The 18,449-nt window shown below is 33.5% G+C and overlaps 3 protein-coding genes across 3 annotated transcripts; all 3 read left to right on the forward strand.

The window, feature by feature from the left end:
* Window positions 1–911: 911 nt before the first annotated feature.
* On the forward strand, window positions 912–4,034 carry LOC120344852 (uncharacterized). The gene is made up of 6 exons (XM_078119705.1): window positions 912–1,192; window positions 2,197–2,293; window positions 2,805–2,923; window positions 3,036–3,123; window positions 3,723–3,811; window positions 3,893–4,034. The coding sequence occupies exons 1-6, from the start codon at window positions 1,038–1,040 to the stop codon at window positions 4,032–4,034; spliced, it is 690 nt and encodes a 229-aa protein (XP_077975831.1). The 5' UTR covers window positions 912–1,037.
* Window positions 4,035–5,160: 1,126 nt separating this feature from the next.
* Window positions 5,161–10,377, forward strand: LOC120330911 (uncharacterized). The gene is made up of 7 exons (XM_039397902.2): window positions 5,161–5,535; window positions 7,072–7,156; window positions 7,278–7,396; window positions 8,225–8,312; window positions 8,602–8,684; window positions 9,037–9,163; window positions 9,878–10,377. Exons 1-7 carry the CDS (start codon window positions 5,372–5,374, stop codon window positions 9,941–9,943), a joined length of 732 nt encoding a protein of 243 aa, XP_039253836.2. The 5' UTR covers window positions 5,161–5,371; the 3' UTR covers window positions 9,944–10,377.
* A 4,287-nt stretch (window positions 10,378–14,664) lies between these two features.
* LOC120341218 (uncharacterized) lies at window positions 14,665–18,400 on the forward strand. The gene is made up of 7 exons (XM_039409693.2): window positions 14,665–14,837; window positions 15,580–15,667; window positions 16,054–16,169; window positions 16,776–16,863; window positions 17,055–17,140; window positions 17,521–17,647; window positions 17,820–18,400. The coding sequence occupies exons 1-7, from the start codon at window positions 14,665–14,667 to the stop codon at window positions 17,883–17,885; spliced, it is 744 nt and encodes a 247-aa protein (XP_039265627.2). The 3' UTR covers window positions 17,886–18,400.
* Window positions 18,401–18,449: the final 49 nt, after the last annotated feature.

The raw sequence follows: 18,449 nt of genomic DNA on the forward strand, positions 1-18,449 counted from the left end.
TAGAACGCCAAAATTTCTTCATTGGTTTTTGCACAAATTTTCGTCATTTCCAAAAAACTGCGCACACACCAAAATTTCATCGCACACATACTACAAAAAATTAGAGGGATCATTGGGGAGTACCCATATTTTTGTAGAAACTGTGGCGGGACAACTGAAGTATTTGGCGACCTAGGTTTGGAAACAGTTGGTTGTGAATAGTTTTCAATTTTAGCTATTTCATATCGCACTAAAATTGATTATATCACAATGCCGTTTGTGGGTAAACACTGTTCAGGATGCTTGAGTATATTTATGGATATAACATAGACATTATAGATCACAGCACTTAGCAGCATGCAGTACAAGCAAGAGAGAGCGTGAACAAGCAAGGTCAAAGGTGACAAGTACATAAAGAGACTGAGCCCTATAAACAGGGGGTATATTCACTTGGTTAACACAGACAGTCCCCGAACTCGTAATAGAACCAAAATATTTTCAGTTCAACCGAAAAGCTTAAGGGAAATCGGAATAAAATTATGGCCGAACTCTAACCTGGTACATAGGTTATATTACGGGAGTACCCAAATTTACGTAGAAACCATGGCGGAAAAATGAAGTATTTGGCGACCTAGGTTTGGAAACAGTTGGTTGTGAATTGTTTTCAATTTTAGCTATTTCATATCGCACTAAAATTGAATATATCACAATGACGTCAAAACCAGCAATTGAATGAACATAAAGATGTTTACCGTTTTACAAAAATAGGTATTTGGTAGAGAATATCTTCACCTTATTTATATATATATATATTCACGCCTCGTTAATTTTTATTCAAAATCCGACAACATGAAGTTAACACTAAGCTTTAGCAATATAGGGAAATGTTTGTCAAGCTCGATTTAGGCAAATAGGTTGGAGCGTATAGATAAGTGTGTTTTCTGCACGACATGCTTATAGAACAGCAAATAGAAGCACGAGCGATTGTGTACAAGGTACGAACCATATTCCAGCAATCAGTATTACATAAAGTTGTTGGGTTTGGTTAGGTTGCTGTCATGTTTCTTTGGTGGCTGGGACTCGCTATTTTATTTAGGTATGGATTGGCACAGCAAGTGTGCAAAAGTAGTGACACCGATGCATGTAAATGCGATCTCGTCGACGGTAGAGGTGTCGTGGATATTTCCATCGGGAAGCAAGATAAAACACCGTTGTAAGTATATATATATATATATTTAGTTTTATTTTCTTACGGAGCTAAGTTATGTGAATTTTTAATATTTGATTCGTTATTTAATTACATAAACGCAAGTTTAACTTAAACTTTTAGTCGATTGTAAAGATAATAGTTGTGGCGAGCACTTATGCAGGAAGTGATATTGTGAATTCTTGTTCGGACTAGCCGATAAATGATACATGCTTGCAGGCAGAATTATTAGTTGTTCTCTATGTCAAAAAGTAAATATCGATAATATTACAGCTAAGCGCTGTGATAAGCATTATATCAGTGACTGTAATTTGCACAGTTCAGTTTATTTTTTGAAAACGAATTCTTTTGCAATAGATATCATTACATTGATCGGTTTATTCAATCAATCATCATTTTTTTAACACAATATAATATATTACGAAGAATATGGTAAATGCAAAGCAAACTAAAATAGATAAAATTTAATTGTGTGACAGGAGTCACGAGGGACCTCGTAAGGTCTTCAAGCAGAAACACCTACAACGCTGATTCAGATTAACGAATAAATTTAGTAAATGCAGATGCTTCTGATTATTAATTGCTATTATTTTCAAGACGAGAAAGAAAACGTAGAAGCAAAACAATTTAATGATATATGCATATAACAATTTTGGAAAATAAGAAAATCACAAAATAGCTATTACAAACTTTTTCTATAAAAAAACAGATATATAGAAAAATAGAAATTTAAAAGAGTAAATAAATATGAATAAGTAAAAAAATATACAATGTACGTGCTATTTTTACATTGATGATCAGACTGTGAATATAACGACATAACAAAATAAATGATATCAAATAAAAGGTGATTGAATGATTTTTTTCCAAAATAAACCAAAATATTTATTGGACACTTTCAATATAAAGTACTTCTTTAAATATTGATAAACTGTTTTCCTCACCATATATTCTGTCTTAGAACTTCCTTATTTTAGAACAGTATATTGGTAACAATATTCTACATTTAGATTTGACAAAGTAATGGATCCTGGTGGCTACTACATGTACGCCTACAATCCTTGCTATGATTTCACATCACAAAATGGATCCATCTCCGGACTAGCGGTAATTCGATGGCGACTACCATTGTAACAATATTATAGTATTTGGTTTGTGCCACGTATCGATTATTTCGATCAAAAGTGTGTATCTGACAATAACGTTACTGCGAAACAATAGGGCATTCTGCACGAAAACTCCAATCTACTAAATATAGTTAGAATCCTCGAGTGCGTAGTATGAAAAAGGGCCCTCTCCTAGTATGTGAACCAAGATGGCAGACACCGGAACATAGTATGTGTACCAGGTTAAGGTTAGGCCATAATTTTATTCCAATTTTCCTTATTTTGATTTTATCACGAGTTCGGAGACTAGCCAAATGACTCCCGTAGTATTTGTACCTGAAATGATGGCCTAACCCTAACCTGGTACACATACTACGTTCCAGTGTCCGTCATCTTGGTTTACATACTACGGGAGTACCGAAAAAAGTATGATTCAGCATATTATTTCAGAATTAAGCATGTATACATGCCAATGGTGTATACTGGTGAATGAAATAATCTATTACGTTTAGACACTTCAATATAACGATGAAAGTAAACAATTTTATGACATTGGACAACAAAGCGGCGCGACATGGAAAAATGATAGTGGAAGTTTAAAACTGCTTTACACGTCATCAGACGGAAGCTCGTGAGTCTAGTTGTAAAATATTCAGATTTAAAAAATAAAATAAAAAGTTTTCCAAAATGAAATTGTATCTGGACAATGTAAATTTAATTTAAATATTTAATTTACCTGTCAGCTCATCCACTGTGATTCTTTTGTGTGACAATAAAGCGAAGGACAACAGCTTAACAGCTCAAGGATTAGACTCCTCTTTTACTAATTACGTAAGTAAAGATGAAGTTTGATTCTTATAATACAGAACTAGTTATCGATGTGGTTTACGGTATTTATATAAGGTATAGTAGGTATGTCGCTTATTCAAGTCCGAGACGTGATTGGGTAACAACTGTAGCCAGAGAGGGTGGCAAATGAATGTCGTGGTTTGTTAACAAGACCGAATAAGCGGGCTGTGTGTTTTTTTTTTATATCTTGATTATTTTATACTACTTATTACTTGTAGCAGGTGTTCGCATCATTTATTTGTTGATTCGCTGACATTTTATTGTTTGTCAGAAGAATACTACGAATTAAATGAACGTTTTAACTATCATGAATATATCAAAACCTGGTACTCTCGTAGTGTGTGTACTCGTTTAGGGTTAGGCCATAATTTTATTACAATTTTCCTTATTTTAATCTATTACGAGTTCGGGTACTGTCTGTGTTGGCCAAGTGAATATACCCCCTGCCCATAGGATTTAGTCTCTTTACACAACTTGATATAAAGTAGGCGAAAATATTAATTGTCTCCATATAGGAACACATACTTTTGGAGCGCCAAAAAACTTAGTCGATAGCTTCATCATGTAAATTTGTTTTGCAGAACTTCCAATTTTCTGGACCAGCATTATGTCCAGGTTCGAGTGGTGGTGGTGGAGGAGGACTTAGTGGAGGGTCAATATTTTTAATCATGTAAGTCTGATATTGAAATATATATTCGAATCGATTCTGATAAGTAACTCATCTCTTTTTAATAATTTTGCTCATTTTCAGATTTTTCGTTGTTCTTTTTATCTACTTCATTGGTGGAATTATATTTCGGAAGATAACAACTGATGCTGCTGGTTCCGAATTGATCCCAAACAAGGAATTTTGGTTTTCGTTACCAGGACTAATAAAGGTATTTCGAGAGTGAAAATTTTTGTAATAAAAATTTTTCGTAAAGAATTAAATGAAGCTGCATAAATCAATAAAATTTTAAAGGTTGATTATTTTAAATTCAATTATCAAAAATTTCTTTTTCATTTTGTAAATAAAACATTCACTTTAATGCCGGTAAAATTATTTCATGGACACTTGTGGTTTATGATCTTATTGCATAAGGTGTATTTACAAGGGAAAATTTCGAGTAGGTTCATATTCATTTTCGCAAGAGAGATAGATGTCCATAGATGTTTTTATTTAACAGGATGGGGTCATGTTCCTTGTCTACAAATGCAAAGGGGAGTCTGGAAGAGACTATGATAATATTTGAATACGATTATCCGAAGAGAAAATAAAAGAAAAAAAAAACTGTTCACACTTTATATGTGCAATAAATACTATGCATTTTTATAATCTTTTATAATAGCAAAACTATTGGTAGTATTATCTCAATCAAGTTAGTGATGTACATTCGTTTCATTTCAAAAATTATTATTTCTCCAAAATGATGCTAAAATACTACGTAGAACACACAATCTTTAATTGCTTGTTTAACATTCTAATTTATCTTCTGTAAAAATTTGGCTTTAATTTTTTTTATCATATATCACGAATATGGTATATTAAGAATATTTTAAAATATTAAACTGGCGAAAAGAAATCTGAAAAAAAGATTTTGATGTAGAAATGTAAATACAAATGACTAAAACCGATTGCGAGTTCACATATCTAACGAAAGCACATACTATCTATTACGGCATCATGCAACATAAGACGTTACATTTACAACAATGTTGTATTCTGCTATGTGGTAAACGACCTCACTGAATAAATATGTGAATTTCCTGCTGGAAAAATATATCCGATTAAGGACCTTGGGAGTAAAATATTTGTTAAAACAACGAAACAACAACAAAAAAATTATATACAAAATAACAGTATTCCACAATTGCCATGTAGGCACGAAGTATTCCGTTGGATTGGTTAGAACATAATTGTCGAGCCAATAAATCCAAGGACAACCAGTCTGTTAAAAACAGTAAGTCGGTAGAGAAAACATACTTAAAAAGTGTGTGGCAACTGCATTGTTATTAATGGCTTGCAATATCGGTGTCGCTACTAGTTGATTCACTACTATAGAATTTTTCTAATTTGCGTATACTATTGTCTGACGGTAACGTACCGTATTTACTCATTGTTAGGTAAACTGCATGCAGTTAAGGCTCCGCAAATGAATATAATGCAAACAAACGGAGATTTACAAACAGTGTTACAATTCGTCACATGATCATTTTACTTGCATATATTACTTGCATGTAACACACAGCAATGAATATTGCTTGGAAAATTGTTATTTTGGTATGTTTTTGCGGAGGAATTGAGATAGAAGGGGCTGTATGTAAGGGTGGCGATACGGATCAGTGTACCTGTGATCTTGCAGATGGAAGTGGAGCAATTGATATTTCATTTGGAAATCAAGATAACACCGCTTTGTAAGTAGAAAGCAAAAATATGTATATCTAGATAAATTTTTACCTTAAATCCTTGCTATTAGATTTCTTTCATGAAATACAGAATATTTAAATCTGTTTCTGCGGCTATATCTGATAATTGAACAATCATGTCTTCGATTTTGTAAGCTCATTTTATGTGCTTACAAACGAGTTCACAAGTACATAACTAGCAGTTTGATTGAGGATATGTAAACTCACGAGAAATACCTTTCAAAACGACCTATTTTTTTAATTTAGGAATGGTCTAATAACAGGGATGGCGAACCACTGACCCGCGGGTCCCAAAGTCACAAAAGACCCGAAAAGGCACGAATGAAATTTAAAAAAAAATACTAAAATATCAGTGATAAAAATTTATAAAGCTGGCCTTAAATTAACCTAACAATAACTAAACTATTATAATGTACCGTTGGGCAGTCAGGGCTGCGATCTCTCATATTCAAAATGATAATTTCCGGACCAATACCTTGGCTCTGACATCGTTTATGACGTAACAATGCAATTGATGTTCATTTCTCGCAACGCTCGTCTCTTTCGGAGAAGCATCTGCATTCTGCAGACTGTTTTAGGAATTTTACGAGAACTGGGTGCTACTTCGCATTTTATTAGTTTCTCGCCTACAATGCCGTTGAGAAAAAAATCTTTCAGATTTGAAATAAAAACCCAGAAATCTGAAATAACAACGGGGCAGTATGAAAGTGCCTTAATTAATGTGGTTGGAAGCTGATCGAAAAATATAACATTATCATCCTAAACGTTTTGGTAATTCGTACGCGTGTTTCTTACTCTAATTTCATAAAATCGAGTGCCATAATAAGTTACTGATAGAAGTAAAGCCCAAAACTATCAAAAACCCATCACCAACAGAAGCTAATAAGTTTTGTTTCAGAGGTTTCTTATAGATAAAATTTTGAATAAATATATGTGACCCACTCTCTTCATATAATTTTTAACCCCCTCACTGGAAAAGGTTCGCCATTCCTGGTCTATAACATCCTTTTCGGGACAAGTTTTTGTTCATTGGAAGTAACCTGAAACGTTTCGGGAGGCAAAGTGAACACTGAGTTATTTGATTTATACCTACATTTTGGGAATATGATTAAAAATACCAAACAGTACGCGAAACAATTACAACGAGGTAATGTTTGCAGGCATGCTATAAATCTTTCCGCAAAAAAACAGGTTAGGGCTAGGCCATAATTTTATTTTGATTTTCCCTATTTTAGTTCTATTCAAACCCACGAGTTCGATGACTGTCTGTGTTACCCAATCGTATACTCCCCATTGTCATAGTAATCAGTCCCTGTACACAACTTGATGTAAATAAGGCGAACAAAATTAGTTGGACCCTACCTCCATATTGGTACACACACTTCTGGAGCGCCCAAATTTCAAATTATTGCTAATTGGTCATTCTTGTGCAAAGACAAGGACAACTCGCCTAAGATAAATTTCGAGTGAAATTATTTAGTTTGAATAACCACATTTACCGGCTCCTGGTCTTACTCCTTTCAGATACCATGGCGTAACCGGACAAGATTTCACATATGATTACAATCCGTGCTATCCTTTCGATAATGACACCCTAACAGGACTTGCGGTGAAGAACTTTATTATTTTTATTTTACATCTTTCTGAGCGTCTCATAACGAAATGAGTAGCATTCATCCTTTTTATTCTATCTATTCCCTTTTAAAACGCTACGTCCCATTGCTCAATAGATGCTTCAGTACGACGATGGAGGAGATTATTATGATGTAGGACAGCAAAAGGGGGCAACGTGGAAAAAGGACGACAGTGGATCCTTGGTGATAGTGTATACCTCTGCGGATGGTTATGAGTAAGTTCATTTATTGGACACGAAATGAAACTGGGGATTGTTTGCCAAATCCTTGTTTTCTTGTTTGAGGACGTGTTGTTTTGGTTGTTGTTGTTGCTGAAATTTCACATTGACAAACCGATTTGAAAATTTTCACCACGTAAGAATTAGGACACTTGCCAAAAATCTCTTACTTTTCTTTTTTTCCAAATTTTCGGTACTCCCGAAGTTTGTGAACCAAGATGGCGGACACCGGTACACATACTATAAGTTCCGGTGTCCGCCATCTTGGTTCACATACTTTGGGAGTACCAAATTTGCTTGAGTCACATTATTTTATTCAAAAGTAATTCATAGGAATACTTTCATAAGATATAAAAAAAAACTATATTCTGCCACATTTGTCCGCCTCCGCCACACTTGTCACCGATCTTTTAGGTAAACAAGACTTTCTTATCCATATATTTGATTAATATCATCTCCAAATTTTATTACCAAATATATTCACAAATATAATATATAATTGCACAACAAGTATGAAACACGAACAAACGGCAAGTTGAGACTGGAACATATTGCCTCCGAATTATATATTATTCAGATGAAATAGTTCTCTTAGATACATATATATAAAAATATATTTAGATGGCTATGAAAGAAAAAAAACCTTAAGTCGAACAAGATCGAGATCTAATTATTCCGAATTTAACCATTGCAATACCCGCAGATTATTTAAACCAGAATCGCTTCGCTAGTACTTTCTTTTTCATTTCAAAATATACGCACACAACCCAAATACACGCAATTTTGTGCTAGAGCTATAGAATAGCAATCTCATTATTTTTTCAGCACATCGACTGTTAAACTGATTTGTGACAAAGGCACCAGCACTAATCAGCTCACAGCACAAGGACCAGATGCAACGTTTTACAACTATGTAAGTAAAAATTTATAAAAGCAAAATTAACTGAACGAAACAGGGCTATCTTAAACCAAGTTTCTTGTATAATAAAGCTGTATTGGCATTGTGGAGATGCTGAAATTTCTTACGTCAATGTAAACACACTCTTTTAAACGAATAAAAAGCTAATGCAAATTGAACAAACAAAAAAATTAACACAGATAAAATTCTGTAATGTTTAGTGCTTTATTAGGCATTTTCAAAACTTCACTCTAAACAATTAGACTAGAAGATGACTAATGATTTTTTTTTTTATATTAAAAAGAACTTCCAATTTTCTGGGCCTGCATTGTGCCCTGTTCGTAACGGGGGAGGTGGTTTGAGTGGAGGATCAATTTTTCTAATTATGTGAGTTATGCGTTTATTTTGTTTCAATCTTATACTCACGCAACGATTGCAAGATTGTTTTTAGGCCGAGGTCGGGACAAAATTTCCATTCATCTATCTTATTAGGCTACTTCATGTAGTTTTATTTTACAGTCATCTACCCATCAATCATAGAAAGAAAAAAACATTAAATGAGTAAATTCAGTCAAATTTGGTCTACAGAAAACATAAAATTTCCTAAGACGGTCTGACAGCCTAAATATATCTCCCGACAAACGTAGCTGTATTAGAATTAAAATACTAGTGGAGTATGCTTTCCTACGTTCTGCAAATAATGCAGTCAATTCACATTTGTAATGTATTTATCTGGCAGAGTTTTTGTTGTATTATTCATGTACCTCGTATGTGGAATTATTTATAAGAAAACAAGAACAGATGCAACAGGATCTGACTTGATTCCAAACAAGGACTTTTGGTCCTCTATACCTGGATTAATAAAGGTAGATATTGATTTTAAACAGATAAAATACAGGAGAATATTACTAATTATCAGAATATATGTACACATCTAGATACACTTTTCCAACCTACTTGGAGAAAAACAAGCAATTAATATTCCAGTTTAGTGTAATCGTAATGTCGATTGGGCTTCTGTGGGACCAACTACTCATCCCTATATTATGATGTCGCGCTTGCGGATCTTGCCACATACAAATACAAACCTGTAAATTTCTGTAACGTTCCGTCTGAACAAAGTCGGACTTCCCCAGAGGAACATAATTTACTGCATGCATATTTGAACAATGAGCTGGTACTTCAGTGGTCGACAGTAACTTTTCTCAGGTATCACTCCCTGTACTCTTGACTCTGTGCGCGTGTTCTTTCTTTGGGCATTTTTTAGATATGTAGACGTACCTTCACAAACCCAATAACATGTTTCCTCATAAGTTTTCCTTGAAGCTCGTAATTAAATAGAAACTAATTTTTATGATATAAATAATCTGGTGGATGTAAATTTTGGGTGCAAAGAGGAATTTATAGCCTGTGGAGCGTACGGTCCAAGTGTTTAATTGCAATGATTTTTATGCTCATATTTCATAAAACAAAATTATCTTTACCATTGTTGGTGTCAATTAATTATTGTGCTAATTAATACTTCCAGTGTTTACTACAACATATCATACTGGAACAACATATTACCGTTTCATTTACAGGATGGCGTGATGTTTCTTGTGTACAAGTGCAAAGGTACCGAAAAACCTGACTACGACAATATATGAAGCGTGTGATAATTGCCGAGACTTTTGTGATGAGTACAAAAGATAAACCAATACGATATTTCCAATGAATTTTATATAGAATTTTGTTTGCGCGGAGATATTGATTTGATCCGCTCTTTTATCTGATTGATTGAAGCAGATATATGCCATAGTCCGTTGCCGATCGTTCATTTCACTACCAATAAATCTATATTATTCAGCGATACGGAATATTCTTTATGTTCATTTTAATTAAAGATAGTATGTAAAATAGTTTTTTTTTAAAATGCTTATGCATAGTACGTTGATTAGTTGTGTCTACGCATTTTATACGACTCGATATCATTTTATCAAACGTTCAAAGTATACTAAGTGATTCAAGAGTCTTGCTGCACACAAACACACGTATATTTCTGTAACTTAACGTTTCCTCTTCATCTTTATATATTAACTGTTCAAAGGAGCAAACGGTCGTTGTAAGTCAAATCCAACGATCAAAAGCATATTATTAGCGCAGTAGCCTTACTATAATAATTATTTGAAGCGTTGGGAAAATTGCATAGAAATTATGAATTGTGGGTAGTTCTGGGAGACATCTGATAATGATTTGCAATATATCCGGTATTAAAATTCGATAAAATATATCAGGCAACAAAGAATTAGCTTCATTAAAAAGTTCGAATAAGTGGTAGCTTGCTTAGCTAATATATCCATATGTTCATTTTTTAAACCGCCGTATAAATTATCAAAGAATTGGGATAGAGATGTTCTGTCAAAGACATCATCGGGACATCGACTTGTTTGCTCAAACCCTCCACTAAAATAAGATCGATATAACGGCAATCATAGTTCCAGTATGACGAGGAGAGTTGAGAACTTCCTCTTGTATGAGAAGTGGTTTGGGTATTTTCTCAGTTAAATTAAATCTTGCTTTCGAGATTTAAAGTTTGTGACACAATTTTCCGAACTTGAAACAGCAACAAAGGCTATGACAAAAACATTAGAAATGTCATATTCGGTTACAAATTTCTGATTATCTAGTTTTAAGGTTTGGATTACAGAATTGAAGCCTTGTTTATAAAATATCTTCACCACTAGCTCAGTGTTATTACCAAAAGAGTCACAGTGTTCTCCCTAAAAATCGCGTTCGGTTTTCAATATAGTTATCCTAGTATGAGGGCTGCAACGTTTAAACCAATTTATTTATTATATCGTTTTGAACGCACTGCCTTTTCGCTTAACTTATTCGCCAGAAGATACTATTTTTGTACGAGGTTCTGAACGCGGAATGGATTAGACACTGCGATATGATTATTCGACGGCAAAACACTGATTAATTTTCCAATATCATCCGCTACAATACTATATATATATATAGCTAGTTAAACTTGAGCATGTGTATGTATGTGTTTTTTATCCAATCTGCGTATTTGCATTTCCATTTAGGTACGTGCAAATTCAATCTGCGACTAATTTATCTAATCCCGCAGTATGAATTACAAATTTGGCAGATGAACAGATATTGAGGATCCTATTCATTTGATCAGAAATTTTGCCAGTATCTGAACGGTCCTGAAACGAAAACGATGTGTAAATAAAAAAATATGAATTATGTAGAACCGCGTAACATCTCACAGAGGTACAACAATAAAGGTTTCGAAAAAATCATAGACATATGCACGAGCTGCTGGGAGTCCACTGCAAACGTTACTGCGTCAGCCATTCATATGCTTAGATGAATCTTTTTGATTTATTGGCAAATATCCATCGGCCGTAGCCCGCAAATAAGGAGGTCGAGGCAGAGTCAAGATTTGTCTCATAAAGAGTGTATTAAGCTATTCGTACTCCTGAAAACCACTTTATATAATGGTCCAATATTCGATCAATATGATAATCTTTTCTCCGGATTAGGTTTGATTAGTAGATATTAATATGAAAGATATTCCAAAGATAGATCAAAAAACCATACGACATTCTTTGAAATCGGAACTCGGTCGAATAAAAAAAATTATGGGATAAAGAAAGTAAATACTTCTACTGAGTGGGTTGATAGCACAGCCATGATGCAAAAAAAAACAAGCTTAGAATTTGCATTGATCTAACTGATTTAAAAGAGGCAATCAAAAATTTTCATTTATTTATGCAGTCAATTGAAGGTGATGTCAGATGCATGCCCAGTGCTAAATTCTCAGTGTTTTAGACGTAAATTATGGTTTTTATATGCGGTTACTTATTTGACGAAATTCATTCTAAATTTATTTCATATATTTTCTTATTTGCGTAATCTGTTGGAGAAATGTGTTAATTGACATGAGAACATGTGCATAGTAATCATATGATGACTTGGAATCTGGAATAACAGCTACTCCGATGCTAGAATATTTTGATCGAACACAGCCAGTAACACTTTCTGTAGATTCTGACACAAAAAGAGTGGGTGCCGTTTTAATACAGGATGAAAAGCCTGATGCGTATGCGTCAAAATCGTTGACTAAATGTCAACAGCGAGATGTTGGCAAGTACTTTTGACTGCGAACGTTTCAACAATTACTTGTTTGGTCAAAAGATCGTAAATGTTGAATTCGACCATAAAACATCGGACATATTAAAATATGTTGATGAAGTAAATGCAATGTGTACCAGCTCGATTGCAGAAATTGATTTTGAATAATAATAATAATAAATTACAGTTGATATTTATAGTCTCTTTTATGTTTATCAATTTAATAGAAATGTTTGACGTTTTTAATTCTTCTGTGTTTCAGGCTAAATTGCTGGCCTGGTTCAGGATTTTTTTGAATCATCGCTTTAAAATTTGTATATAAGGAAGTCATTCCATCGTTACGAAAAGTGATCCTGGCCGATTAATTTAAAAACAACAATTTTAATAATAATTTCTTATCATTCTAACGTTTTCGGCTATATTCATTAGAAGAATAAAAAATAATATTATAAATCAATCGCTCATTCTTATATTGAATAACGAAACAAGAAAAATATACCAGTATTTTTATAAAAAGTATAAGGTTCCTAATACTCAACAATATCTAAGAATCAATGTATGATGAAAAATACCAAGTACTCAATAAACTGGTGATGTTTAAAACATTACAGGATTATTTATATGTTGTATGTAGGGCTGGGCATTTTCAAAACATTGGTGTTTCGAAATCGAAACGAAATTTTGTCTTTGAAACGAAATCGAACCGAAACAAATGTCACCATTATTACACATCGAATTTAATATACAATAGCAGGCATTTCCATAAATTAAATATACAAAAAACAATTTCGAGCGCTTGAAATGAAAAGCACCTCATGCTTCAAGTTATTCTTTGGCTTCTGCTTGATGACAAAACAGTGACCAAATAACACAAGAATAATACGAGAACAGTAGAAGCTTGTATATGTAAATAAAAGAAAACTGGCGATCAATTAAAAAAACGTGAGAGCAAGGTAGTCTCTTTACTCTGGTTAATTATAGCATGCAGTCAAATTAGAATTTCCCTCTCAAAAACGTATTTCTACCTGTTTCCTTGATGCTTAATCGGGCCCCGGTTCTCTAGCAACATGGCTCGCAGTCGAGAAGACTCTTCCACATGAAGTTGTGGTTACTGGAACTGATAGATATTTAAAGCAAGTGGTGTCAATTGGGGTAACACATTTTATTATCACGTCGCCATGTGATTGTATCAATGTTAGTGGCATATTATCTCATGTATTTTTAATAGGGCTCACTTGCTACTGAAAAAAAATTGAAATAATTTCGACAAAAGTGAAAGTCAAAACGTGATACCTTGACGAATTTAAGTTTATATTTGCCATGACGTCATAATATCCGTTTCGAAATTTAAAACAGCGCTGTTTCGACATCAGTGTTTCGAAACGCACAGCCCTAGTTGAATGTAGAAGGATTTGGTATTAATCACGAAAACAGTGAGAAAATTTATTGAGAAATGCTTCAATTGAACTGATGTATTACGTCTGAATATTTAAAACGACAATAATAAATTAATGATATATATCAAGTATTCATTAAATTAATAAATTTAGATTGTAATTTATTAGGGCTATGAACTTTTCCTAACAATTTCACTAAATCCTGAATTTCGATTGAAGCATTACAAGAATTGAATATTCCGATTGTGGCACTAATCTTATGTTATTCATCTAAAACAGTAAAACGGGGACAACCTCCTAATATTTGTTACAGGTTTTGGATTTCAACTTAATAAGAAGAATTTTAAACATTGATAAAAATAAATCCTGATAAAATTAATAATATGATGAAATTTTTACATCTGCAATAGAAAGATTTCAAAAAAGTAATAAATAATTCTTTATTTTACATTTTCCAAACAGGATAGTATAGGATTTACATATTTATCCTAGGGAAAACCGCTAGGACGGCTTAATCATGTGGCGAACCACGTCCGGTTACCAGTTCATGTCAAGTATGGGATTAGTTAGCCAGTTATTTGTCGCAGATACATGGACTTTATGTTGAAGAAAGTCGTAACAGACCAGCGATTACGTGAACCACCGTACGGTTCATGGCTGAACGGACTTGACGTGTCACATGCTACTGATATTTGACTTATCTAACATTATATGAATTGTGAGTGTTGACTGCAAAGAGTTGCATAATCAAATAATATTTAACAAGAAAGAACAAACAATGTAGCGATATGGTCCAATGTTGAGTTCATTTCACCCGTTGCGTTATCTGCAAGCCGTATAGCATGGTAACCACTGACCTTTTATTCTGCTTTATTATTGTCATTGTGTCTTCAATTAAAATTGCATACACGCACAAGACCTGCAGACATGGAGACATCGACACGTGTAGGTGTGACCTTGTCAACGGTAGTGGTGTCATCGACATTTCTTTCGGTAATCAGGATGAAACTCCCCTGTAAGTATATAAACACTTAATACGAACAAAATTAGGTTACTTCTTTTTGTTATCCATTCCAAAATATCTGTTTTGAAATAAGTTTTATTTTTACTTGTTGGTTTAAAACAACATTGTTTGAACAATATAACTCATTATTTCGACCCGCTCAGGAAGCGGTCTTATATCTTCTCTGGTTGATAAAACACAGTGGGCACCAGCGACATACCCAGGCCCCAGATGCGGCTTTCCGGCAGCTGTAAACGTACAGTCATATAAGCCGCACTATTTCTTTTTACGTCGGCGTGTTTGTATTTTAATGCATATTCAGTTTATTGCTGCTGCATAGGCTGAAATTTTGTTTGTATTCACTTTCACTAATACTGTTATTTCTCTCGCAATTCACACTTATTTTTATCCGAATTTCAGCCTTTTCAGTAACCTACTATTGTTATTTTTTCAAAAAATATTAAGACACAAAAGTGTTTTTAAAAGGACCTACATGTTTAAGAACAGGCAGTTATTTCTTGTTGACAACAAAACCATAAATGTCTTCATGTGTCCTGATATGATAATTATTTGAACAATGAGAACAAATAATTTAATATTTATCCAGTATACCAAGTTCATTTTCATTATCGAACAATAACTCGCTATATTTCTGCCAAGTGTTGCCGGTTAAAAGCTTTTGTTTTTAAGAAATAAAGTGGGGAAGTACAAAGTTAAAATCTTAGATTTACAGCCTGCACTCCATACTATTCAGATACAAAGATTTGAAAGGTCCGGACAACACATACGCATACAACCCATGTTACGCATTTTCGTCAGACGACGGTATCACTGGACTTGCGGTAAAGATATTGACTTATGTTATTCTCCGAAAGGGAAGTTGTTGTAATGGAAAGAGAGCCCCAAAAATTAAGAATGAGTGAAGTGAATCGGCTGCTTTTCGAATTTTTCTAGCATTCGTTTTTTATATGTTTGCTAATGGGCTCACAGAAGTCATGTAATTTCATTTTAATTTAGCATTGTCATGTCTACCCTCCGGAACAACGCAATTTTAGTTTTATTCCTTTAATTGTGCGTAATATTTGAGTATAATAGTTGAAGTGGTCTACTACCAACCAATGAAAAAAACATATGACTGTTTTACTTAAAATTGCTCGGGTGAAACTCACAAATAACTTCAGTATATATTATTACATATATATTGAACTTATGCGTAAAAAATTTTCAGGCACTTGGAAATGATGGATATGGTAATTTTGGCGTTGGACAACAAAAAGGAGCTTCCTGGAACACCGACGAAAGTGGCTCCCTGTTTATACTCTACTCCTCAGGAGACAAATACTTGTAAGATTAATATTTTGATAACTATGCAATCATTTTCGATCCTTATTATCAATATATCTATTTATGGTGAATACAAAACTGTCTTTATTGTATTGTACATATTGCCAAGCATATTGTTGGGGGCAGAAGAAACTTACACATATCTTCAAATATTTTTTGTATTCAGCATAGCCTACCCTTGATTCTCGAATATGATTAAATAAATTATTCGATGAAAAAGCGCTCACATGCGCATTAAAAGTGAATATATCATTCAACCCGAACAATTTTACCGGATTTCTTTCAACTTAATTAAAATAAAATTTCAAAATCATGTACATTTGTAATTGAGAATGTCAAACTCTTTTTTGGCTATCCTTGAGACAGTAAATTACAAAAAAAAAATTAAAATTAACCCAGAAAAATGGTGGTAGAAAAAATAGCAGAGGTGCAAACACAGTTGTTTTAGGTACGAAAATTTGTCAATATTGGTCAAGGTAATCGTAAACTTGACCTCCATCTAACTCAGATCGTCGATCATAGGGAAGCAGCAAACCTTTAACGCTGCCTGTGCCACTGTAATATCAAAATGAGTATATTTAGAATATATCTTGTATAATTTTACAGCAATTCAACTGTTAATCTGTTCTGTGATGACCAAAAAACTTCAAATGATGTCATAGCACAAGGAACCGATAATACCTACACAAATTATGTAATGTATACGTGTTGTTAGAATACGAAGGCCAAGCTTTTAGTAAAGATTCTTGACAATGGCGAAAACGTTGAAAGTTTCTTCATCTTCTGACCTATATTCAAAATTTTCGATTTTACTAACACTTTGTCCACTATTTTCAAATTATATATATATATATATATATTCTACGAGATGTTGCACATCTTTAGGTGTTTGATTTTTCGGGACCAGCTTTGTGTCCGATTGTTGCGCCGGAAGATAATAAACTGAGCATCGGATCAATCTCATTAATATCGTGAGTTTACCTTCTTAAATGTAATATATATATATATATATATACTAGAAAATGTGTGAATATATATTTCATTAGTTTTAATCTCGTCACTCTTGCTCTATGCTCATGGTTTTGGGATTACTTCATATGTTTAATTTACGAATAACGAAAATCTACTCCATTACTAGTCACTCATAGTTTTGGATATACCAACCAATGATATTATCATCCGTTTGTGTCCTATAATAGCCAGGAGTAGAGTAATATGGTAGAAGAAGGTTCAACGTCGGAGATCAAGAATAATTGAAATAAGACTAAAACTATTAGGCCACGCAATTTCACACATTTTCGTCAAATTCCGCTGTAGGAAAACATGACTGTGTGCGATTATATATTTACAGGATTTCGGCGATATTTTTTGTTTATCTTGTCAGCGGAATAATATACAAAAAGACGAGAACGGGTGCAACAGGCACTGACTTGATTCCTAATAAAAACTTCTGGAGTTCCATTCCCGGTCTGATTAAGGTATAACCGATTGAATTCATTCAATTCACGGGATGAGATTTATGTTAAATGCAGTCACTTATTTTGTTGGCATTTATATATATTACTACATGCGTTGCGTCAAAGATTTAAAACCCGAAGTAAAATTATCTTTTTAATGCCGTTTTAAAAACGAATAATATTTTTTAAACAGGATGGCGCCAAGTTTTTAGTGAACAGATGCAAATATCGACCGGAGGCGGACTACGACAATATATAACAGAATTTGTGCTTCCTATGTTCCATGTCTAATATAATATTTTTACCATAATGAAGGAATGTATATTTTAAGGTTCTGGAGTTCAACAATTGTTACTAAAACTGCAAGTTGATACCTATTTTATATATTATCATTAAATATTGGGTTACAAATATATTTTTCTTGCGAAATTCCATTTCAAACCAGTCCAGATTTTACTCAACTGAATGGGAGTAAGAATTAGCTACAACTGATCAAAAAACATTCAGCAGAGGACGCAATGATATGGCAGACCACATCAGGTGTCAGTAGTTTTTAATACGTCCCGGTGTCCCGCGCCATACATTCAAATGTTTTGGTATGGCAGTCATAAATATTTTTCATTTAATATTGACGCAATTTGTTCAATTTATTTTTAACAGAGACATTTATCATTTACTTGCTCACTTCAATAGATTCTAATATGGCGAACAAAAGTGCAAGTTTTCCCAATAAGTTGAATATTACTAAGGCTCGATTTGAATCAAGGTTTGCACGGTTATTTGCTCCATATTTATGGGGACCCTATGCATCAAACTGCCATAT

Source organism: Styela clava, chromosome 14, assembly GCF_964204865.1.
Source record: "Styela clava chromosome 14, kaStyClav1.hap1.2, whole genome shotgun sequence".
Lineage (NCBI taxonomy): Eukaryota > Metazoa > Chordata > Ascidiacea > Stolidobranchia > Styelidae > Styela > Styela clava.

Coding starts and splice junctions, on each gene's coding strand:
- LOC120344852 (XM_078119705.1), top strand. CDS start 1,038: ATGTTTCTTTGGTGGCTGGGACTCGCTATTTTATTTAGGTATGGATTG. Junction 1,193..2,196: donor AAGCAAGATAAAACACCGTT/GTAAGTATATAT, acceptor TTCTACATTTAG/ATTTGACAAAGTAATGGATC. Junction 2,924..3,035: donor ACGTCATCAGACGGAAGCTC/GTGAGTCTAGTT, acceptor TTTACCTGTCAG/CTCATCCACTGTGATTCTTT.
- LOC120330911 (XM_039397902.2), top strand. CDS start 5,372: ATGAATATTGCTTGGAAAATTGTTATTTTGGTATGTTTTTGCGGAGGA. Junction 7,397..8,224: donor ACCTCTGCGGATGGTTATGA/GTAAGTTCATTT, acceptor TTATTTTTTCAG/CACATCGACTGTTAAACTGA. Junction 9,164..9,877: donor CTATACCTGGATTAATAAAG/GTAGATATTGAT, acceptor TTTCATTTACAG/GATGGCGTGATGTTTCTTGT.
- LOC120341218 (XM_039409693.2), top strand. CDS start 14,665: ATGGTAACCACTGACCTTTTATTCTGCTTTATTATTGTCATTGTGTCT. Junction 14,838..15,579: donor AATCAGGATGAAACTCCCCT/GTAAGTATATAA, acceptor CATACTATTCAG/ATACAAAGATTTGAAAGGTC. Junction 15,668..16,053: donor ACGGTATCACTGGACTTGCG/GTAAAGATATTG, acceptor AAAAATTTTCAG/GCACTTGGAAATGATGGATA.